At 41.5% G+C, this 17583-nt stretch overlaps 1 protein-coding gene across 1 annotated transcript in view; it reads right to left on the reverse strand.

Annotated features, from left to right (window-relative positions):
* Positions 1–5223: 5223 nt before the first annotated feature.
* Positions 5224–17583, reverse strand: part of frk (fyn-related Src family tyrosine kinase) — a 92542-nt gene continuing 80182 nt past the window's right edge. The window contains exons 7-8 of the mRNA XM_067984692.1: positions 12805–12970; positions 5224–10715 (exon numbers count right to left, since the gene is read on the reverse strand). Of these exons, the coding sequence (XP_067840793.1) occupies positions 10501–10715; positions 12805–12970 (381 nt within the window). The 3' untranslated portion in view covers positions 5224–10500. The remainder of the gene's footprint in view (positions 10716–12804; positions 12971–17583) is intronic.

Genomic DNA, 17583 nt, shown 5'->3' on the forward strand with positions numbered 1-17583 from the left:
TCCTGAAGGGAGCTCGAACATTTCTGTAACTTGCTACTTTTAGCTTTGCACTTTTCATGAAGATTGTTGTACCAGAAGTAAATACATAGGTCTGCCTCCGGGCAGTTTTGTTTTGTCCTTTTTAATATTCAAATCTTATAAGGGGGGCACTTTCCTCGAGGCATCCTCTTTTTGAGGTGTATCGACCAGATGCAGTTGATATTGCATCTACTGAGGAGTTGGGAATGGAAGGTGATGGTTAGAGAAAAGATTCTTAGCATTTTGTCTCCCTGAAAGGAGATAAAGGTAGAGATGGAGCCTCCAGAGTCCATGTTGGCCTTTTCCAGATCCTTTTTCTTCTGTCTACAGGCAATGACAGCCTTGAATATATTCAATGACTGAGCATCCAGCCCTCTGGGGTAGAGAATTCCAAAGATTCACGACCCTGAGTGAAGAAATTCCTCTTCATCTCAGTTCTAAATGTCTGACCCCTTATCCTGACTATGAATCATAGAAAGGTTACAGCATGGAAGGAGGCCATTCAGCCCATCGAGTCCACACTGGCTCTATGCAAGAGCAATCCAGCTAGTCCCACTCCCCCGCCCTTTCCCCGTAGCCCTGCAAATTCTTTCCTTTCAAATACTTAGCCAGTTCCCTTTTGAAGGTCATGATTGAATCTGCCTCCACCGCCCCCTCGGGCAGTGCATTCCAGTTCCTAACCACATGCTATGTCCCCTAGTTCTAGACTCTCCAGCCAAGGGAAACATCCTCTCAACATCTACCTGGTCAAGCCCTCTTAGAACCTTATGTGTTTCAATGAGATCCTCTCATTCTTCTAAACTCCAGAGAGTATGGGCCAATTCTACTCAATCTCTCCTCATAGGACAACCCTCTCATCCCAGGAATCAATCCAGTGAACCTTTGTTGCACCAACTCTGAGGCAAGTATATCCTTCCTTAGGTAACAAGACCAAAATTGTATACAGTTCTCCAGGCGTGGTCTTATCAAAGCCCTGTATAGTTGCAGCAAGACTTCCTTACTCTTGTACACCAACTCCTTTGCAATAAAGGCCAACATACCATTTGCCTTCCTAATTGCTTGCTGTACCTGCATGTTAACTTTCTGCGTTTCATGTACAAGGACACCCAAATCTCTCTGAACACCAACATTTAATAGTTTCTCACCATTTAAAAAATATTAAATTTTTCTATTTTTCTTACCATGATAAGGTGGTTAAAAAGGCATACGGGATTCTTTCCCATTTAGCACGGTGGTAGTGCCACACAACATATTGGATGGTATCCTCAGTGCGAAGACGGGACTTTGTCTCCATGAGGACTGTGCGGTGGTCGCTCCTACCAATACTATCATGGACAGATGCATTTGCGACAGGTGGATTGGTGAGGACAAGGGAAAGTAGGTTTTTCCGTTGTGTTGGTTCGCTCACCACCTGCCGCAGGCCCAGTCTGGCAGCTATGTCCTTCCGGACTTGGCCAGCTCGGTCAGTCATGGTGCTACCGAGCCACTCTTGGTGATGGACCTTGAAGTCCCCCACCCAGAGTACATTCTGTGCCCTTGCTACCCTCAGTGCTTCCTCCAAGTGGTGTTCAACATGGAGGAGGACTGATTCATCAGCTGAGGGAGGGCGGTAGGTGGTAATCAGCAGGAGGTTTCCTTGCCCATGTTTGACATGATGCCATGAGATTTCATGGGGTCCAGAGTCAATGTTGAGGACTCCCAGGGCCACTCCTTCCTGACTATATATCACTGTACCGCCACCTCTGGTCGATCTGTCCTGCCGGTGGGACAGGACATACCCAGTGATGGTGATGGAAGAGTCTGGGACGTTGGCTGAAAGGTATGATTCTGTGAGGATGGCTGTGTCAGGCTGTTGCTTGACTAGTCTGTGGGACAGCTCTTACTATTTTGGCACAAGTCCCCAGATGTTAGTGAGGAGGACTTTGCAGGGTTGACTGGGCTTGGTTTTCCTTTGTCGTGTCCGTTGCCTAGTGGTCCAATGCCAGGTGGTCCATCTGGTTTTATTCTTATAACTTTTTTTAGCGAGATTTTACAACTGAGTGGCTTGCTAGGCCATTTCAGAAGGCAATTAAGAATCAATCATATTGCTGTGGGTCTGGAGTCACATATCGGCCAGACCAGGTAAGGACGGCAGGTTTCTTTCCCTAAAGGTCATTAGTGAACCAGATGGGTTTTTACGACAATCCAGTAGTTTCATGGCCACCATTACTGATTCCAGTATTTTAATTCCAGATTTTATTTAATTAACTGAATTTAAATTCGCCAGCTGCCGTGGTGGGGTTTGAACTCATGACTCCGGATTATTAGTCCAGGCCTCTGGATTACTAGTCCAGTAACATAACCACTATGCTACCGTACCCACATCTTATTTTATATTACTCCCCCCACTTGAATGGCCCCCTGAACCACGGTGCCTTGTTCAGTTTGCTCATCCTCCCTGCAGTCCCTGCACTCGTCCACAAGGGCTGCAAGAACCTTGTATCTATTGGACAAGTGCAGGGGCTGAGGCTCCTGCAATGCTACCTCCTGGATCCCCGTACCTGCCTCACTCGCAGTCACACCCTCCTGTTCCTGACCACGTGCCAATTTTACAGTATTTAGTCTAAGGGGTGTGACGACCTCCTGGATCAAAGTGTCCAGGTAACTTTCTCCCTCCCTGACGCATCGCAATGTCTGCAACTCTGACTCTAGGTCCTCAACTCGGAGCCGAAGTTCCTCGAGCCGCAAACTCTTACCGCAGATGTAGTCGCCCTGGACAAAACGGTTCAGTAGCTCCCACATATTGCAGCTGCAACACATCTCCTGCTCTGTCATACCTATTTTATTTATTTAATTGATTACTACAATGCCAATCACATTATTTTTAGGTTAAACCAATTACTGGCCTTGTTTAATTTATTAAATTAAGTATAGTTTTTTTTAATTTAGTTTTATGCTATAAGTTACTCAGCCCACGGTCCTAAGAAAGAAGAAAACAGAAGAGATACTCACCACCAACACCTACCTGCCTTACCTGTGACGTCACACTGCAGTTTTGTTTTGATGTTGCTGTGTCCCGCTCTCTGTACACTCCTCTCTGCTGACTAATCAAATGCACCTCACCCCTTACTGCACCGAATCCCCTCACTCACCAAATTCCCAATTATAGACTCTGTCGAAACCAGACTCTGTCAATAGCTGCTACTCCGTGCTCGCTCTCATCCCTCTCCCTGACCACTGTCTGAGGTAGAACCAGACCATTCACAACCTTGGCGTCCTATTTGACCCCGAGATGAGGTTCCGACCACATATCTGCTCCATCACCAAGACCTCCTACTTCCACCTCCGTAACATCACCTGACTCCACCCCTGCCTCAGCTCATCTGCTGCTGAAACCCTCACCTATGCCTTTGTTACCTCCAGACTGGACTATTCCAATGGTCTCCTGGCTGACCTCCCATCTTCCACGCTCCATTAACTTGGGCTCATCCAAAACTCTGCTGCCCGTATCCTAACTCGCACCAAATCCCGTTCTCCCATCACCCCTGTGCTCACCGACCTACATTGGCTCCCACTCCGGGAAAGCCTAGATTTTAAAATTCTCATCCTTGTTTTCAAATCCCTCTATGGCCTCGCCCCTCCCTATCCATGTAACCTCCACCAGCCCTACAACCATCCGAGATCTCTGCGCTTCTTCAATTCTTGCCTCTTGCGCATCCCTGATTTTAATCACTCCACTATTTGCGGCCGTGCCTTCAGCTGCCTTGGTCCTAAGCTCTGGAATTCCTTCCCTAAACCTCTCTGCCTCGACCTCTCTCTCCTCCTTCAAGGCCTATCTCTTTGACCAAGCTTTTGATCATCTGTCCTAATACCTCCTTATTTGGCTTGGTGTGAAATTTTGTTTGATAACGCTCCTGTGAAGCACCTTGGGACATTTTACTACGTTAAAGGCGCTATATAAATGCAAGTAGTTGTTGTTGATTATTCTCCATTCTCACCTCCCTACTACACTTTCTACATTCCTCACGATTATCTTAAGTATTGTTAGCCCTAAGATTAAGTATAGATTTAATCTTGCCATTTATCCATGGAATAGGGCTGATTTTAACTCTGGGTGGGATTTAGGGATTTCAAGGGCCACAGTTGGTGGCGAACCATTTGGCTCCTGGAGCAAGAGGCCCAGGAGATTTTAACTCCCTGGCTCCATTTACATGTAAATGAAGCCCGAAGCTGGTTGGAATGACGCCACCACCTTGCAGGCAGAGTTAAATTTGGTGGGTATTCAGTCCACTTATCATGGGTTTCAGTACCCATGGAAAAAATAGTCCCTGCTCAGGCAAGTACGGATTTGCAGGAGGGGTCAGCAAGTCTACTCTTCCTGGCCCTCAAGCAACCTTTTAAAAAGTACCCGGGTCTCCTCTGGACAGGATCCTTGCTGCTGCCAGTTGTTGCTGGCAGGTCCAGGACTGCATGGTCCATAGTCGTGCCCATGGTTAAAATGGCAGACGCATCCCGATGACATCATGAGGACATGACATTGCCATTTAAATTAGGCCCCTGCTCCTGTGGGCGGAGTGTTTGCCAGCTGTAATTTTCATTTTCCTGTAAATTCTAGAGAATCTATTTGTGCAGTATAGCAAAGAAAATAAAAATCTTAACATTGCTGCTGCAGCCCTTAAACACTTGCAATGCCACTTCAAAACTCTGCTTCTGTGCATGAGCTCCCACAGGTCACCTGTTGAACAGGCAGGAACTACAATGTACATGCAAGGATCAGCAACAGTGGAAACTTAGAAGGAAGAGGACATTCATAACAGGTTGTGAATGGCCTACTGTGCATAGTTCCTGACTTGGGAGTGCTCAAATCAGAACGTCTACTCTTGTGTTCTTTCATTTACTCACGGGCAGGGCCATTGATTTACAGTGACCAAGTCAAATTCTATTTTTATCACAATGGAATTCGGGATTTTTATTGTTATTTTGAGCATTGAATTCCATAATTATAACAAAATGATGCAATTGCTCTGTAAACAATCATAATTTATTATAAAAACTTTAATAGCTAAAATGAGATTCTGCCCATTTGGAGTTTTAACCTGTAGAGGTGCATTTGAGATCATATTGAATTAAATTAAAAAAGAGTCTTAGTTATTGAAGAACAAATACCTGAAACTCCAAAAGAAAGCCACAGATAATCCATTAATTCCAGTATAGTTTATTGGCGAGGGGAAATGTACAAATAAAAGTGTAAATAATTGAAACTGTTAAAGGTTTAATGCTGTGTCACTTTCAAAATGTAAACAAATGTTGGAGAGCATACTTAATAGAACAAAAATGTATTATTCACCAGTCGTAGTGTTTTAAAGAGGTGAGTAACATATTAGGACATTTTTGAGTAGGCTACCCCAAGATGACATTTGAAACTGCACTAATTTTTTATATATTTTTTTAATTAGGCACAAATTAGTGATATAATGGCATTGTATTGATACTAATTGAGTCCTTCAACCTTCATCAGACTTTTATCCACCATGATATTTTAGTTTTAAAAAGTTGTTTTAAACTGGCTACTTGTAAAATATCCTTCAGTATGCCCAAAATTAGAATGAAAACCAGGCGATTTTTCTAACAGGCAGGTGATCCACTCCATCTGATCACCTTCCAGGTGTTGAAGACCAAAATCTAGCCCACTCTTTTTACAAATGGAAACAAAAAGTAATGCAAGGAACAAAAAAACTCAATTCGCCACACCAGGCAACCATCCTCAAATTCAAAATCACAAAATCAGTCAGTTCTACTCGACAAGAATCCATACGCAAAATGATACATTTCTGAGGTAAATAATGGATACAAAATGTATAACAAACCCCATCAAGTTACTACTTGGAGGAGAAAAAGTTGCAGACAGCAGACACCAATCAATCACCATCCCTCCTGGTCTGTCAAGTTTTTGATAGGCATCTAGCTGAACTACTGAACTCTGGTCTTAATAGGAACTGACACCCTTATTCTACCCTCCAACTTCAAAAGGATTTTCATTGCAAAAATGATACAATGAATATTATGTACAGATCAGTTAAAATGGGCTTTCTGCATATACTTTCTTGGTAGTTTGTATGCATTCTACAGCGGAACACAGTCACACAAAATAACACGGGACAATTGCTCCCAGAGGTTTTGCTTTGTGTGAGTTTCTCTGATATTTTCTAGAAGGAATGAAAGTATACTTATTCAATGCATTGTATGAAATGATATTTATACTGTTTTTAATACAAACTTATAAACATATGAAACTGCACAACAAAGACAGCTGTTGGGCATTTATACCTATCCAAGCATTGGGTTTTGCTAGTAAAGAATAAAAGGTTTGGTGCAACAAGTGCAATGCAGCCACAATGAACTTGGAAAAATGAATGGGCTGTGCGAGTAATCTACGTTCAGCAATCAGAAACATATGAATTAAGATGTTGATGGAAATTTAACCAAGTTATTTTCAGGGAGTCATATTATGGTCAAATTTAATCACACTGAACTAGCCAACCAAAGGAAGATACAAATATCTGAATGGCACTGGCTGGCTTTACTTGTTTTGAAGTCCACATCTTAATGTATGTTTTGATAACAACCTTTGATGATGATTATCTATAGTACATATGAATAACATCCATTTTATATTTTTCACCTATTTGCTGTGAGCGTAACAATGTTGGAAACCAAATCAATAGTTTCTGCCCACAACTAAAGTATCTTAAATGTGCACTCTACTCATTTTCCACTTCCACACAACATTTGTGAAGGAGAACTGAATGACCTAACATTTATCAAGTGGATAATCAATGGTGAATGTGAGAGGTCACTTTTATGCTATACTCCACCTAATGTTGCTATTTTTTTTTTAAAAAGTGGTAAATTGAGAGCACAATTTTGTTGGGGAAGGAAAGGGAAGAGGGGTTTGAATCGCTGGACCCAAATGCTCAGAGGTTGCCTAAACAACGGATAAAACATTCTCTTTTTTTAAAAAAAACACAAACTTTTATTAAAGTTGACAGGAGATAGAAATTCTACAAAATTTACTTCCATTTGACGTATACGTGCATTTCCAGCATAAGTGATAGAGTAAGCTAAGATAAAAAAAATTAAAGTAAGCAATTTCTAGCAGCCCTTATCCAAGTACAGAGTTTGTTGGCAAACTGCATCTATCAAAGTCATTAACGAACAATTCTAAAAAAAAGGCTTGAACGTGACATTACCCAAATTTAAATCTACATTTAATGTAACATCTTTCTCCAACATAATGGTCCACACACAGAGCAAGTGAACTCAAGAACAATTTTCTGTCAGGTAGCTGGTGACAGTAAATAAATCATAAAACTGTTAAATAATCCAACTGCGATGTTAATGTTAACCAGCACATTCTTGCATGTATTAAAGAAAAATGTTTAAACTTTATAGAAACCTAGGTCCTGATATTACAATGTGGGGTATACTGTCTAAAATTCCCTTTACTATTTAAGTGGATTACATTAACCCATTTGAATTGCACAGCTCTACTGAAATAGCAGAGAAAGGAATTTCAGATGAACGTATTAAGTTTTCATACACTGGAGTCCTACAGTGTAATCTTAAAGCTCTTGTAAATTTCAGAACAGTTCCTTATGGTAAAATTTAATCATGCAAAATTGTAACTACTGTGTGGTACAATTAGTGTACAAAATTGTTTGAATATAAAACCCTACCTGCAATGAAGTAATTTAACATTCAACAGCTCAAATATAAAATTTAACATTTTTCTTTTTTTTACAAAAATCACCATTACTTACAATTTTCATGGAAAAATTCTGATAGTATGTCATGAGAAAATAGACTAATACATTATTCAAGCAATATTGGGCACTTGAGAGTACAGTCTTGCTAAACTAATTAGAGGCAGGATAACTGAAGGATAAGACTGAAGGTCAAGGCTATCAATCATCAAGCAGATCCTCAGTTCGGCAACAGAGAACATATAGAGCACATTAATGTTACCATGCCTTAAGGAGGCCTGTTTTTCTAGTTTATATTACAACATATAAAAATAATCAAATAATTGTTTACACAGTTCTGTCATGTCTGTGGCTGAATCTAGAACAGCAGCACATTACATTACTTTCATACCACATCACTTGTCCTGGGGTAACAATTTAAGATTGCTTTCAATCAGACTTGAGTCTTCAAACTCTATGAACACAGGACCTAAGCATGTTGCTCCAGTGGCTGATATAGCTTTATTATTAAAAGTTACATGAACGTTGAAAGGAGAAGCTGCCAAGGGCCAGAAAATAGTTGAAGATATGAATTAACCAAAAATAAAAAAGTGAACATCCAGCATGATTTTTTTTGTTACAAAATTTCTACATTTAAATTCACATTCCCTTTTTTGGCATCTGGTAACAAGCAATTGATATTCAACAGAGGCACTTATATAAATACTATGTTTAGTTTAAAATTCAATAGGAGTTTCTGCTGTACATTTGCTGTAAGGTTGGGAATATTGCTGTTTCTAAATAGTTAAACCAACCTCTGTATGTTAAAGCCTAGTGGAAAGGATCTTCCCAACAAACCACTTTGAAAACATTTGAAAATGGAAGACAATTAAAAAAACTAACTGAATACTCCCTTTCAGCTGTACTTAGTCAAAGTCTTACCAAACGTTATCCTGGTTAGTCCCAGTTTTAGTTTGCATCTACTTATCCAAACGCTAAACTAAACTTCATGAACTGGGCTCAGAGTGGATTGTAATAAAGCTACATTTTAATGCACTGATTTTAGTACAAAACACAAGAAAAGGAATAGTCCAAGGTTCAAGTAATTTCCTTGGTCAAAATTTAAACAAAATATGATTAGTTAAAACTTAATTTTCATTAATTACATTTAGCTTTATATACATCTCAATTCCTAGCAGCAAATCTCACAATAAAAATGAGTTGAATGTTGTATCAACATATCATGTCAATTATATACATATAGTGTACAGATATCATTAAGACTATATGGAATGTAGTGTAGATTTGATTTCGTATCACAAAGTAGGTTGCTGAGCACGTGCTCTAATGCTTTGGTCCTGTGGCTATAGTCATATAATTGTAGATTTTGTATTTACATATAGCTAAAATAGCACTAATTATTGAAAAAGACACATACCTTTAACAAATTACAAAAATACATTGGTGGGTGAGAAATATAGGATAAAGTGCCTGTCCTTGGTTTCTATTTTTATGGCAACCATTTATCTAGTTGGAATATTTATGAAAAGGTTGTGTGAATCTCTAAGATTCCTCAGGGGAACTGTGGGGGGGGGGAGGGGGGGGGGGGAGTGGTGGGGGGAGAAGGATGACAGGAGAGAAAAACAAAAACTGACAACTACTATTTGAATACAAGTTAGGCACAACTGGTCAACTGTGCTATATATAATATGCATTATATAACATCACTATATTATACACAAGTTACTTTTATTGCCCTAACACCAAGCGCAGTCCTGTTCTCATCCAATATCTGTACACATATACTTTCTAGCAGAATTTGAGATAGAAACCAAACTGATAATTCTCTCTCTAGCCTTGGGGTGCTGATTGCCAATCAAAAACAATGGCCTCTTCAACTACATAGTCCACTTCCAATGATGCCACACCGGGCACTTTTCATGAACAGAAACAAAATTTTGCGTTCGTCATACAAAATAATATAGAGATTGAGGTCAATTACAAGGAATTTGTGATGGCAATTGTGCTGTGAGAGAACTCATGGCTGTGCCACATATGTACATACTAGCCCCAAATTAATTTGTAACTGCATGTATATCTACAATAACAACTTGCATTTATATAGCACCTTTAACGCAGTAAAACATCCTAAGGCATTTCACAGGAGCGTTATCAAACAAAATTTGACACACACAGCCTCAAAGAGATATTAGGACAGATGACCAAACACTTGGTCAAAGAGGTAGGTTTTAAAGGAGCATCTTAAAGGAGGAGAGAGAGGTAGAAAGACAGAGATTTAGGAAGGGAATTCTAGAGCTTAAGGCCTAGGCAGATGAAGGCACGGCCACCAATGGTGGGGCGATTAAAATTGGGGATGCTCAAGAAGCAAGAATTGGAGGAGCACAGAGGTCTCAGAGGATTGTACGGCTGGAGAAGGTTACAGAGATAATAGGGAGGGGTGAGGCCATGGAGGGATTTGAAAACAAGGTTGAGAATTTTAAAATCAAGGCGTTCCTGGACTGGGAGCCAATTTAGGTCATTGGTGTGAGTTATGATATGGGCAGCAGAGTTTTGGATGCGTTCAAGTTTACGGAGGTTGGAAGATGGGAGGCCGGCCAAGAGAGCATTGGAATAGTCAAGTCTAGAGGTAACAATTAATAATTTATCCCATCAGTTAAATTATATAACAAATACCAAGATGTGAATGTTAATAGTTTAGTATCTGCTGTAATGAAAACTGGTTTAACATTTATTATGTACATTAGCTAACAAAAATATTAGCATCTGTATAGGCTGAAAGATCAGTCTCAAAGAAGTCCTCCAGCTTCCACTGCAGTGTTTCAAATGTGGGCCGTTCACAATCTTTATCTTTCCAACAGTCTAACATGATTTCATACAATGGTGGGGGGCATTCTGAAGGGCATGGCATTCTGTATCCTTTTCCCAATTCTTGGATAACTTGATAATTTGACATCCCTAAAGAAAAGAAAACCAATATTACTACATTTTACAAAAATAAAATTTAAAAAACCCACAAAATCTACATCTTCCTAAGATTTTGAAAAAGTTACATTTTGGTTCCTTTCCATTCATAAGTTTTTTTTTAAAAAACACTCTTCAAAGGACACCTTAACAATTCAGTCAGGTGAAGCACTAAATTCCCAATTAGACCAGCTCCCAAAGTTACCTGTCCTCAGCAATTTCACTGAATAGAACCATGCATGCAGATGAAGGGCTTCCATTTTTCCCCTTTGGTGAAAGAGTAAGAGGGACCAAAAACAATACACACCATACCTGATGTAAATCAAATAATGTGATGCAAATATAGGTTTTTAAAAAGCTAAAGATTGTAGGCGTCAAGGCTGAGGGAGGTAAGAAATTCCAGAGTTTCGAGCTGAAAGTAACAAATTAGAGTGGGAGTTTCTATTTCAACATAGTGAGGATACAGGAAGGAAGAAAAACATGTACATTTTAGCTTAAAAGGAACAGAGGAAAATTCAAAGGAATATTGACCATGGCTGTATAAGTAAAGGTTGCAACATGGAAGGAGAGAGGTTGTAGGCTCGAGGCGAGAGAGGGATCACGTATCGCATGAGTTTTCCTGGTACCTTGTTCACAAGTGAGTGAGGTGTTAAAAGAATCCAAGGTCAGGCCAAAGAGAAGTACTTTTTATTGGTAGTGCTCGTCAGTACAATTGAATTGGAGGGCTTTCGTGAACCCCAAATACGTAGATATCACTCAGGTTATCTACTGCTAGTCAGTTTCTTGCCATCTGCTTGAAGGACTGTCCTATATTGTTAATTCAGGATGAAAGCATTGAGAACTCTGAGGTCCAGGATCAGTCAAAATCCTCTTCTCTGTTACAAAGTCCTAAAGTAAGAGGAATAAACCCAAGTTTCCCCTGGCTGAATGGAACTTTTTCTATAGCCCAGAGAAGCAAATTTCTGCACTTGATTGCTCAATCTCAGAATCACTCTGCTAAATTTTGATGGTATAAACAGATAGCCCTACTTTAAAGTTTCTCCCACCCATGGATCGGATGAAACCTACAGCCACTCTCCAGGGAAGTGTCAGATGCATCCAAACTGCAGTATAACTAGAGAATGAAGTTGATGGTCTGACAGTGTATCAAATTCTGGCAAAAGGTAGACTCTAAATGTTTTGTCTTCATTCCTGCTGCATTATTAAAAAGAACAAATGTGCACTATATAGTGCCTTATGCCATCTCTCAGCATGCCACATACAGTGAATAACTTTGAAGCCCAGTCACTGTTTCCATGCAGGCAAATGCAGCAGCCATTTTGCACCAATGAGGTCATACAAACAGCAATGAGATGAACGAATGGCAATTCTGTTTTGTTGGTGTTGGTCTCGGGATAAATGTTGGCCAGGGCACCTAAAGATCCCACTATTCCTCAAATAGTACCATGAAATCTTTAATGCAGGCAGACAAGGCTTCAATTTAACATCTCATCCAAAAGGACAGCACCTACAACAATGCAGTATTGCACCAAAATTGATTTGTTTCAGTGTCATGCAAACTGAAAACTTTCAATAATAACACCGAGCGCACTCTTTCCCTGGACCTACAGGCAGTCTAGGAGTTGAGTTAACAGGTTCTCCCAAAAAAATCACAGACTTAAACTATTTATGCCAGTATATATTTCGAAGAACAACTTTAAACCAGCACTTGTGTCAGGAATCTAATAAAAGGTGTTAATTAACTGAATTTATATTTAACATAAATCAAACAGCTGTTGAGTCACAACAGTCAATGGTAAGTGTTAAGAAATACACTCTGTTAGGTTGCTTCATTTAAAAAAAAGAAAATCTTACAAAATACAAGAAAAACGATTTCTATTTCTTCATCTGCAGAAGTCACCACCTATGCCATTGCGATGAGATTTTCTCTGCATATTTTATTGCAGGATACACATAATTCACATGACAGAATGAATCGTAGTAATACCACTAATATTTCCATTACAAATTCCATCTGCAGGAATCCAAATTGAAATATAAGTAACTTAGTGATTCAAAATGTGCTCAGGAATGATAAACTAACCTGGATAAGGCATCTTTCCGTAAGTGACTATTTCATACAGCAGTATTCCAAAGGACCAAACATCAGATTTGATGCTGAACTTATTTGAATGAATGGCTTCTGGTGCAGTCCATTTTACAGGAAATCTTGTCCCTTCTCTAGCTTCATAAACATTTTCATCTTCCGTCTGATGGTGTTAAAAATATTATCAAAATTTCAAAGAAATAACCAACAGTTGAAATGAGGCAATCAAAATTACTAATTGCTTTTGGCAATTGTGAGGTGATGTTTGAATCTCCTTGTATTGATTTTCAATAGACTCACATTCCATTATTACACAGAATGCTATGCAAAATTTAAATTTCATCAATTATAGAAGTATGAGAACAGCAGTGAAGCAGCTCAGCTGTGAAGTGATTTAAACCAACATCTTTACATCATTGAAGTTACAGTTTGAAGACCAAGGGCTCGATGTTACCAGGGCTGCGGGTTCGTGGCGGGGGGGGGGCTATTGGGTGCGTGGGTAACGCGCCCGGCGAAATCAGTCTGCCCCCCGCGCAATCGCAGCCTAATTGGATCCACTTACGGGTTCCCCACTGCTGATCTGTGCGTCGGGCGGACTGCGCATGCGCAGTAAGGTCTGTCAGCTGGAGGAGCTCGATTTAAAGGGGCAGTCCTCCACTGACAGATGCTGCAACAAATAGCAAAAAATTACAGCTTGGAGCAGCCCAGGGGGAAGGCTGCTCCCAGTTTAATGATGCCTCACTCCAGGTATCATTAGATGGGGTGAGGAGGAGGGGGGGAGGACAGAGATCTTCCCCCCGGCGGGCGGGAGGAAGCGGCCTGCCTCAAGGTGGCAGAGGAGGTCACCTGCACCACCAACATATCGCCCACCTGCATACAGTGCAGGAGGCGCTTCAATGACCTAAGTAGGTCAGCCAAAGTGAGTACACTTACACATTCCCCTACACTCCGTCTGCCACATCACCGCCCCCACCCCACATCTCCTTCTGCACTGCCAACACTACTCTGTCACATCACCCCTCACACCCACTCAAACCTCATCCTCATCTTACCTGCACTTACTCACCTCGCCAGTACTCATCCCGCCACTACCACTCAACCCAATCCTCTTACAATCTCATGGCTTTATCTCATACTCACCCTCTCATGCATCTCTTTCACAGTCAGCCTCACTCAACCTGCCACTACCTGTGCTGCAGCCACAGGGCATGCATCACATATGTGCAGTAGGAAGCGTAAGGCAAACGTGTCGTGAGCATGAAGGGGATGCACAAGGGTGTTTGAGGGTTTGTCATGGTGTTTACTTATATTGAATTTCTGACCAACTCACATTACATATTATATTGTCACCACTACTGTCACGTCTTTGCGAATCTTGTCTGGTTTGTGCAATAATGCCCTTTCCTGAGGATCACAATGAAGACCCACAACTGATGACACCCATTGTGTCACTGCAGAGTGGGTGTAGGTGTATTTGCAGGGCTCTTTTGTGCAGACGACTGAGAGACGTCGGCGATGTCCCCGGTGGCACCCTGGAAGGATGCGGAGGAGAAGTTGTTGAGGGCAGTGGTGACTTTGACAGCGACAGGTAAGAAGATGGTGCTCGGGCCAACCGGGAGCAGCTCGGCATGAAGGAGGCTGCAGATGTCCACGACTACATGTCGAGTGACTTTGAGCCTCTGTGTGCACTGCTGCTCAGAGAGGTCCAGGAAGCTGAGCCTCGGTCTGTGGACCCTGTGGCGAGGGTAGTGCCCCCTGCGACGTATCTCTCTCTGCGGTTGCCCTCCCTCCTGCTGTGCAGGTGGATGTGTCACAGCACTCTGTTGTGGAGCTCCATGTGTCAGAGGTGGACGGCGTGGCCGGTGAGGCTGGTGAGGCTGGGGATGCTGTTCGCCCTCCGAGGAGGTCATGACTACAGCTACGGCGGCCCCCATCCAGAAGATGTACATCTGAGGGGGTCCGCAAGTTAGGTACATGTCTCTGGACCCCAGGGTAAGTGTGCAAGTTGGTGAATTTGATTGTCAGGAGGAGGGTGGTGGAGGCCAAACTTTGTCCCAAGTGACAGAGTGGCCTCCTGCAATGAGTGAGGGTCTCCCCCCCCATCCCCCACCTAAGAAAATAAGAACATAAGAAATAGGAGCAGTAGTAGGCCAATCGGCCCCTCGAGCCTGCTCCACCATTCAATAAGATCATGGCTGATCTGATCCTAATCTCAAATCTAAATTCATGTCCAATTTCCTGCCCGCTCCCCGTAACCCCTAATTCCCTTTACTTCTAGGAAACTGTCGATTTCTGTTTTAAATTTATTTAATTATGTAGCTTCCACAGCTTCCTGGGGCAGCAAATTCCACAGACCTACTACCCTCTGAGTGAAGCAGTTTCTCCTCATCTCAGTTTTGAAAGAGCAGCCCCTTATTCTAAGATTATGCCCCCTAGTTCTAGTTTCACCCATCCTTGGGAACATCCTTACCGCATCCACCCGATCAAGCCCCTTCACAATCTTATATGTTTCAATAAGATCGCCTCTCATTCTTCTGAACTCCAATGAGTAGAGTCCCAATCTACTCAACCTCTCCTCAGATGTCCGCCCCCTCATCCCCAGGATTAACCGAGTGAACCTTCTTTGTACTGCCTCGAGAGCAAGTATGTCTTTTCTTAAGTATGGACACCAAAACTGTATGCAGTATTCCAGATGCGGTCTCACCAATACCTTATATAACTGCAGCAATACCTCCCTGTTTTTATATTCTATCCCTCGAGCAATAAAAGCCAACATTCCGTTGGCCTTCTTGATCACCTGCTGCACCTGCATACTAACTTTTTGATCTTCTTGCACTAGGACCCCCAGATCCCTTTGTACTGCAGTACTTTCCAGTTTCTCGCCTTTAAGATAATAACTTGCTCTCTGATTTTTCCTGCCAAAGTGCATAACCTCACATTTTCCAATATTGTATTACATCTGCCAAATCTCCGCCCACTCACCCAGCCTGTCTATATCCCCTGTCGGTTTTTTATGTCCTCCTCACTCTCCACTTTCCCTTCCATCTTTGTATCATCTGCAAACTTTGATACGTTACACTCGGTCCCCTCCTCCAAATCGTTAATATAGATTGTAAAGAGTTGGGGACCCAGCACCGACCCCTGCGGAACACCACTGGCCACTGGTTGCCAGTCCGAGAATGAACCATTTATCCCAACTCTCTGCTTCCTGATAGATAACCAATCCTCCACCCATGCCAGAATATTACCCCCAATCCAGTGATTCTTTATCTTGAGCAATAATCTTTTATGTGGCACCTTGTCGAATGCCTTCTGGAAGTCCAAATACACTGCGTCCACTGGTTCCCCTTTATCCACCCTGTACGTTATGTCCTCAAAGAACTCAAGCAAATTTGTCAGACATGACTTCCCCTTCGTAAAGCCATGCTGACTTTGTCCTATTAAATTATGTTTATCCAAATGTTCCGCTACTGTCTCCTTAATAATAGACTCCAAAATTTTACCCACCACAGATGTTAGGCTAACTGGTCTATAATTTCCAGCCTTCTGCCTACTACCCTTTTTAAATAACGGTGTTACATTAGCAGTTTTCCAATCTGCCGGGACCTTTGCCGAGTCCAGAGAATTTTGGAAAATTATTACCAAAGCATCCACAATCCCTACTGCCACTTCCCTCAAGACCCTCGGATGTAAGCCATCAGGTCCAGGGGATTTATCCGCCTTCAGTCCCATTATTTTACTGAGTACCAATTCCTTCGTGATTTTAATCGTATTTAGCTCCTCCCCCACCCCCAGAGCCCCCTGTTTGTCCAGTGTTGGGATATTCTTAGTGTCCTCTCCCGTAAAGACTGAAACAAAATATTTGTTCAGCATTTTTGCCATTTCCATGTTTCCCACCATTAATTTCCCGGTCTCATCCTCTAAGGGACCTACGTTTGCCTTAGCCACCCTTTTTCTTTTTGTATAACTATAGAAACTCATGCTATCTGTTTTTATATTTTTTGCTAATTTATTTTCATAATCTATCTTCCCTTTCTTAATCAATCCTTTCGTTACTTTTTGCTGTCTTTTGAAGACTTCCCAATCTTCTATCCTCCCACTAAGTTTGGCTACCTTATATGTCCTTGTTTTTAGTCGGATACTGTCCTTAATTTCTTTACTTAGCCACGGATGGCTGTCATTTCTTTTACACCCTTTTTTCCTCAGCGGAATATATATTTTTTGAAAGTTGTAAAATAACTCCTTGAATGAACACCACTGCTCATGTACCGTCTTACCCTTTAATCTATTTTCCCAGTCCACTTTAATCAATTCCGCTCTCATACCATCATAGTCTCCTTTATTCAAGCTCAGTACGCTTGTTTGAGAACCAACCTTCTCACTCTCTGATTGGATATGGAATGTAACCATGTTATGGTCACTCATTCCAAGGGGATCCTTAACTAGGACATTATTAATTAATCCTGGCTCATTACACAGGACCAGGTCCAAGGTTGCTTGCTCCTTTGTAGGATCAGTTACATACTGCTCAAAAAATCCATCCCTAATACACTCAATAAACTCTTCCTCAAGGCTGCCCTGCCCAATTTGATTTGTCCAGTTAATATGATAGTTAAAATCCCCCATAATTATAGCTGTTCCCTTATTACATGCCCCGACTATTTCCTGATTAATACTTCTTCCAGCAGAGTTGCAACTATTAGGAGGCCTATATACTACGCCCACTAGTGTTTTTTTCCCCTTATTATTCCTTATCTCTACCCAAACTTTCTCATT

Source organism: Heptranchias perlo, chromosome 5, assembly GCF_035084215.1.
Source record: "Heptranchias perlo isolate sHepPer1 chromosome 5, sHepPer1.hap1, whole genome shotgun sequence".
Classification (NCBI taxonomy): domain Eukaryota; kingdom Metazoa; phylum Chordata; class Chondrichthyes; order Hexanchiformes; family Hexanchidae; genus Heptranchias; species Heptranchias perlo.